Raw genomic sequence first — 6,928 nt, forward strand, 5'->3', positions numbered from 1 at the left:
GGACGGGATTTCCTTGTCCTATTGCGCTCTAGCGACTCCTTGTGGCGGGTTGAGCGCCTGCAAGCTGACTTCGGTCGCCAGTTGTACGGCGTTTCCTCCGTCACATTGGTGCGGCTGGCTTCGGGGTTAAGCGAGCAGTGTGTCAAGAAGCAGTGTGGCTTGCCAGGGTCGTGTTTCGGAGGACGCATGGCTCTCGACCTTCACCTCTCCCTGTACGGGAGTTGCAGCGATGGGGCAAGATTGTAACTACTAATTGGATATCACAATTATTTTTAAACTCTATCTCTGGTTCCTGTAACAGCACAGTGTTAGCATACCTATTTCACTCATACTGTATGCAGGCAAGTCAGACTCAGGACCACAGAGTCAGTTCTTCCTCCTTTTACTAGTGCAGCTGTAAGGAAGCACATTGCATATATCACCTCCTCGTACAGTAAAAAAAAAACCATCTCTTCTGCATCTATTTATGAAAATAGATCTATGTCCAAATGAAGGATAAGGTGCTTCAGGGAAATGAGCGATCCTGTATTCTAGGATTCAGAGATGTCGCCATTTTGTTTTTGGGGAATTGCAGATTGTGTTTTGTTGTTTTGTTTCTTTCTAATTGGGCGTAGCCTAGATAAAGCTGCTTCTTCATTCTCCTCCCCAAAGCAAAGCTTTTTAAATCCTTTTCATATATTATGCTTCTAGGTCAACCAGTGTGCTTGGTGACATGCATGGAGCGGAGACGTCACTTCTAGTCTCGTCTGCCAAACGCATTGTGATGAAGCCTAAGGGGACGACTGACTGTCCCGGTTCCATTTCAACGTCCTCCTCCTCAGTCTTGTCTACGAGAGGCAGGACTACAGTACAGGCTTCAGAAAATAAATGGGGCTAACGTTTAAAATATTGTGCTATTTTCCAGATGTTTTTTTTCTTTTCTTTCTTCCCCCAAGTCAAATAGTCTACTTAAAAATCATTGGGAAGAAGTGAGACGCAGTACTGATATTTTCTCTGTAAAAACCATTAGAAATCACAGGGGGGAGGGACAGAGAGCTAGTGAGACCCGGGTATGACAGATGAAGGAGGACAAGGAGGACAGAGAGCTAGTGAGACCCGGCTATGACAGATGAAGGAGGACAAGGAGGACAGAGAGCTAGTGAGACCCGGCTATGACAGATGAAGGAGGACAAGGAGGACAGAGAGCTAGTGAGACCCGGGTATGACAGATGAAGGAGGACAAGGAGGACAGAGAGCTATAGTGAGACCCGGGTATGACAGATGAAGGAGGACAGAGCGAAGCCAAGTGTGAACGAGAGAGACCAAGAGAGAGAGAGGGAAGGAGGGAAGGACTCCCTAGAATAACTAGATAGAGGGTTTGTATCACTCTGGCCTTGTTTCCGTCACGCTGCTACACAGCATTGGTGCAGCAACACAAACACACACGTACAGAGTGGCCAGTCCAGCATCACATGTAAACGTTTCAGCAAATGTTAGTGTTTTGTCTTTTTTTGTTTGTTTTAAACAACAGAACTGTGTTACTGTTTTATTGTCCAGCTGCAGTAATAAAAAGGAGAGGATCGGTCGGATGGCACTATTGTTTCAGTTCATCGCTGTTGTTATTTTTGTCTCTGGTATTTTCCAAGAGGTCAGTGTGGTCGACGTTGCCCTCCATCTTTGTAGTTCGCCTCCATCTTTGTAGTTCTTTGTAGTCCTTGGGTAGTGGTGCGTACCGTACTCAATAGTCCCCAGTGTGAGGGAGGAAGAGGAGGAAACCTCTTGTGATTGTGGCTCATGCTCTGGCTCAGAGGAAGGAGTTTAGTTTTGTCAGTGTGCTTTGACTTAGCGGCCCAGGACCCCACCATCCACCTAGGAACACTGTCTGTCTATCTGTGTCCTTAATAGCACCCTATTCCCTAGGTAGTGCACTACTTTTAGCCAGAGCTGAGAGGGGTTAGCCTGCAAAAGAGGTTCTGGACAGAAGTAGTGCCCTACACGTGCAATAAGGCTCCATTTTAGATTGACCCCCTGTCTCATCAGAGTGGTTTTCTAAAGTAGCACCAGGGGGAGGACAACTCACAGGGGAAGGGGAGAGAGAGAGAGCCTTGGGCCTTCAGACCTCCAGTCTGCTATAAGGTCTTAGTGGGACAGATAGATAGACAGAAAGAGAGAGCCTTGGGCCTTCAGACCTCCAGTCTGCTATAAGGTCTTCGTGGGGTCTCTATCATCTAGCCCAGCCCCGGCCAGCGCCGCCCCGATCCCAGTCACCCCGATTCCAGCAGCCATCCTGGACAAGGAATGGTGGTTCTGGTTCGGTGGAGGGCCAGAGAGGCTGTCCCCCGGCTCGGTCCAGTTGATAACAGGCTCCTCGGCGGGTAGCTGGTTCAGTTCTGACTGGGACCCGGTTCTGGAGGAAGCAGGGTTCCTGCTGATCACCAGGTCCAATTTGTTTCCTGACTCGGCGATCAGAGGGACCACCAGACAGCAGTCGAAGTCTCTGGTCCTCACGTGGTTGATCTGAGAAACCAAAAGACAAGAGAGTTATTTAGATTTGGGTTTAAAAAGTTTTTGAGGTCTATTGAATGAATGTTAAAGAGGCAACAAAAGGAAGTGATTCCAGCTAGAAAGCACAGACTGAAGGTCCGTCGTGGCAAACCTCTGTTTGACCATCATCTGGTGAGCAGAGGTTTGCCACGACGCGGGTTTATATCTGGTTTAAAAGCTTTGGTTTAAAAGCCAAAGAAACAAACAAATATGTCATATTTGTATTTCCTGAGACTGAAAGTTTAACTTCAGGCTTTGCCTCAGAGCGGTTTCCTTTCGTTTCAGTTAGGAGCCGACAAGATCAATACATCTACTCTGTTTTAAACCTTCGGGTGAACCGTTTGTAAAAACCCAGTCCTGTTCTTCAAACAGGAAGTCAGAACACTTACGTTCTCTCTCTCTCTGCTCCTGTGTACGGCTGATTTAATATTTACTGATGTACCCGTCAATTACAACCACAGTAAACATACAAGCTGAATAATGTATCATCTTGGCTATCGGAATAAACTGCAGTTCATTTCCTTGAGCACCTTTGTGTTTGTGCTTTTAGAAACAACATTGTCAGCGACTTGGAAAAAAATAAAAGTTGAATAACGTCCCAGGTTGACGTTCACCTGTCAGAAGACTAAATTGTAGTTGAGTTCCTTGTTTGTGCTTTTAAAAAACAACAACAGTGACCTGAGGGAAGCTGATAAGGAAGACAGTCTCTCTCTCTCTCTCTCTCTCTCTCTCTCTCTCTCTCTCTCTCTCTCTCTCTCTCTCTCTCTCTCTCTCTCTCTCTGTCTCTGTCTCTGTCTCTGTCTCTCTCTCTGTCTCTCTGTCTCTCTCTCTCTCTCTCTCTGTCTCTCTCTCTCTCTCTCTCTCTCTCTCTCAGCAGCGAATAATGAGACAACCTTTATTTTCTTTTCATATGCTAATGACACGTTCACTAGATTGACAGCTTCCCTGGAGAGGGATTCATCTATCCATCAACACGACTCTCTCCGCCAAGTCAGCCTCACTTAGACCAGCGGGAAATTAGGCCAATGTTGTGTATCAATTTGGGACCCCCCAAAAAATTGCAAAAAATCCTTTGACGTTCTATGAACTGTGTAGATCTGCTCTACTTTAGGGAGTTCTGTAACACCCATATCTACTTCCTGCCTTTAGCTACATGGAGGAAATAGAAACTATTGGAAAGGTCAAATTATTTCTTATCTAAATGTTGAACGTGCTTGTGGGCGACGGAGAGAAGCAAAATGGTGCAGTTTGAGGCCATGTGGCGGAGAGGGATGTGTGTGTGTGTGTGTGTGTGTGTGTGTGTGTGTGCGTGCGTGCGTGTACCTGTAGCAGCCTGTCGTAGGACTTCAGCCCCCCGACCTCTGCAGGTCCCCCTGGGCGGATGTTGTTGACATAGACACCTTTCTCCAGGAGGCCATCCGACACACTGAAGCCAAAGTCTTCAAGGTCCGACTCCTTCAACAGACTCACCTGCACAATCAATCAATAATGTCCTCAACTATCAATTAATCATTTAACCTGGTGTAAATAATGCAGTTGATTGATAGACTGGATGACAGGCTGTGTCTGCTGACAGTCATGATGTGATTGATAGACTGGATGACAGGCTGTGTCTGCTGACAGTCATGATGTGATTGATAGACTGGATGACAGGCTGTGTCTGCTGACAGTCATGATGTGATTGATAGACTGGATGACAGGCTGTGTCTGCTGACAGTCATAATGTGATTGATAGACTGGATGACAGGCTGTGTCTGCTGACAGTCATAATGTGATTGATAGACTGGATGACAGGCTGTGTCTGCTGACAGTCATAACGTGATTGATAGACTGGATGACAGGCTGTGTCTACTGACAGTCATAATGTGATTGATAGACTGGATGACAGGCTGTGTCTGCTGACAGTCATAATGTGATTGATAGACTGGATGACAGGCTGTGTCTGCTGACAGTCATGATGTGATTGATAGACTGGATGACAGGCTGTGTCTGCTGACAGTCATAATGTGATTGATAGACTGGATGACAGGCTGTGTCTGCTGACAGTCATAATGTGATTGATAGACTGGATGACAGGCTGTGTCTGCTGACAGTCATAACGTGATTGATAGACTGAATGACAGGCTGTGTCTGCTGACAGTCATAATGTGATTGATAGACTGGATGACAGGCTGTGTCTGCTGACAGTCATAACGTGATTGATAGACTGAATGACAGGCTGTGTCTGCTGACAGTCATAATGTGATTGATAGACTGGATGACAGGCTGTGTCTGCTGACAGTCATAACATGTCAATACCAGAGCTTCATCATAAATGAAGCTGTCAAAAAGCTCAAGTTGAAGACTCGCAGACACTTAAGATGCGTCAGCACGTTCTTACCTTCACAGGGTTTTTAACCCCTCTGACGTTCCATGAAATTAAGTAAACAGTGTAAAGAAAAGCAGCAGTACTCTGGCCCTGGAGGGCCTTGGTGGGCCCCGGGGGGCTTTGGAGGGCCCCGGGGGGCCTTGGTGGTGGTTTATCATCGTTACCTTGTGCAGCTCCACGGGTGTGGGCGACATGACGTCATTCATCTCCTGCTTCATCTTCCTCATGGCGAAGGCCTTGCGCCCCCCGTCGCTGGGCAGGGTGTTGGAGCGCGAGGACTGGTTGTACTGAGGCCAGGCTGCGCTGCGCTCCTGGAAGCTGGCCTGCCGACCCAGGTGGCTCCTCAGAGGAGCAGGGTCATGGTTCAGACTCAGACTGCTGCCTGACATAATGGTGGCCTGGAGGGGGGGGGGGGAGAGGAGACACCGGGGGAGGAGATGAGGGAGGGAACCGAGAGAAAAAGAGAGAGGGGGAAGAGGGAAAAGATGGGGGAGGGAGAGAAGAATGGGAGAGGGGGAGATGGAGAGGAGAGAAGGGAGAGGGAGGGAGGGAGGGAGAAGAGAGAGTGGGAGAGGGAGGAGATGGGGGAGGGAGAGAGGAAGGGGAGAGGGGGGAGATGGAGAGGAGAGAAGGGAGGGAGAGAGAAGAGAGAGTGGGAGAGGGAGGAGAGAGGGGGAGATGAGAGGAGAGAAGGGAGGGAGGGAGGGAGGAGAGAGACGGAGGAGAGGGGAAATGAGAGGAGAGAAGGGAGGGAGAGAGAAGAGAGAGGGGGGAGATGGAGAGGAGAGAAGGGAGAGGGGGAGAGGGAGGGAGGGAGGGAGAAGAGAGACGGAGGAGAGGGGAAATGAGAGGAGAGAGAGGAGGGGGAGAGGCCAGAGAGGGAGAACAGGGGGTCATGGTGATGAACTTCCAAAGTGAGATATGAAGTACAAGGTACGCTCATGGACATGAGAAGTGCTCCAGGTGTAGAATGTGTTCAAGCAGTATGTCAAAGAGAAATGGTTTGATTGTAGAATAATAACATAGACAGTTCCTGTCAGAGGAGATGGTTGGTTCATCATCATCATGACCCAATGAACAAACAAACAGAGACGGAAAAACTTCAAAACCCAAGACGCCTTGCAGCAACTGTCCCATCATGCTTTGCTCACACCGCCATGCCCATTGTCACGTCATCATCATCACTCTTCCCACTGATTGGACAGGAATGAGTGATGGGAACTCAAACCACCAGACGTGGAGGTCTCATGTTTGTGACAAACTGAACACTGTTTCACCCAAGCTGATGCATAGAGGTGCTGCAGGAACCGAAACAGTTTGGCCAACAACACACTGTCACAGTCTCCATGCACCAAGACACAAGGTACAGCGCTTTGACTCTAAATGGAAGATGTGTGTGATTCATTCCAACATACAATTTGCCAGTTTTCACGTTGACAAATGCAACATGCTCTTCACTACTGACATGAATTAACAGACGTGTTCATTTAAAGCGAATGAGGAGCCGTAGGGTGTGTTCAATCCAAGTGGAGGTGGCATTTAATTCAGTCAAGCCTCCTTGATTTAATGTCTCCAAACCCGAAAGGATAATTATTTCTCTTTATTCCAAACTAACCTCTGTGATTCACACGGTGTCACTTACTTCCTGCATTGACACTTCATTTCAAGGTTCATTTACAATGTATTGCTGAGCGTCAACACACCTCCAGGCAGCACTACGGATGCATCCCAAATGGCCCACTATTCCCTTTATAGTACAGGGCCCATGTAGTATATAATGTAGGGAATAGGGCCCATGTAGTGTATAACATAGGGAATAGGGCCCATGTAGTGTATAATATAGGGAATAGGGCCCATGTAGTGTATAATATAGGGAATAGGGCCCATGTAGTGTATAACATAGGGAATAGGGCCCATGTAGTGTATAACATAGGGAATAGGGCCCATGTAGTGTATAATATAGGGAATAGGGCCCATGTAGTGTATAATATAGGGAATAGGGCCCATGTAGTATATAATATAGGGAATAGGGCCCAT

At 47.7% G+C, this 6,928-nt stretch overlaps 1 protein-coding gene across 25 annotated transcripts in view; it reads right to left on the minus strand.

The window, feature by feature from the left end:
* Window positions 1-1,478: 1,478 nt before the first annotated feature.
* The window catches only part of LOC118938861 (glutamate receptor-interacting protein 1), a 722,511-nt gene continuing 717,061 nt past the window's right edge, over window positions 1,479-6,928 (minus strand). For all 25 annotated transcript variants that reach the window (XM_090201312.1, XM_090201307.1, XM_090201305.1 and 22 more), the window contains 3 exons: window positions 5,056-5,289; window positions 3,847-3,993; window positions 1,479-2,496 (listed from right to left, as the gene is read on the minus strand). In XM_090201312.1, coding sequence (XP_090057438.1) covers window positions 2,179-2,496; window positions 3,847-3,993; window positions 5,056-5,289 — 699 coding nt within the window. In that variant the 3' untranslated portion in view covers window positions 1,479-2,178. The remainder of the gene's footprint in view (window positions 2,497-3,846; window positions 3,994-5,055; window positions 5,290-6,928) is intronic.

The sequence above is a fragment of the Oncorhynchus mykiss genome, chromosome 15 (genome assembly GCF_057628025.1).
Source record: "Oncorhynchus mykiss isolate SJ-2025 chromosome 15, ASM5762802v1, whole genome shotgun sequence".
In the NCBI taxonomy this organism is placed as follows: domain Eukaryota; kingdom Metazoa; phylum Chordata; class Actinopteri; order Salmoniformes; family Salmonidae; genus Oncorhynchus; species Oncorhynchus mykiss.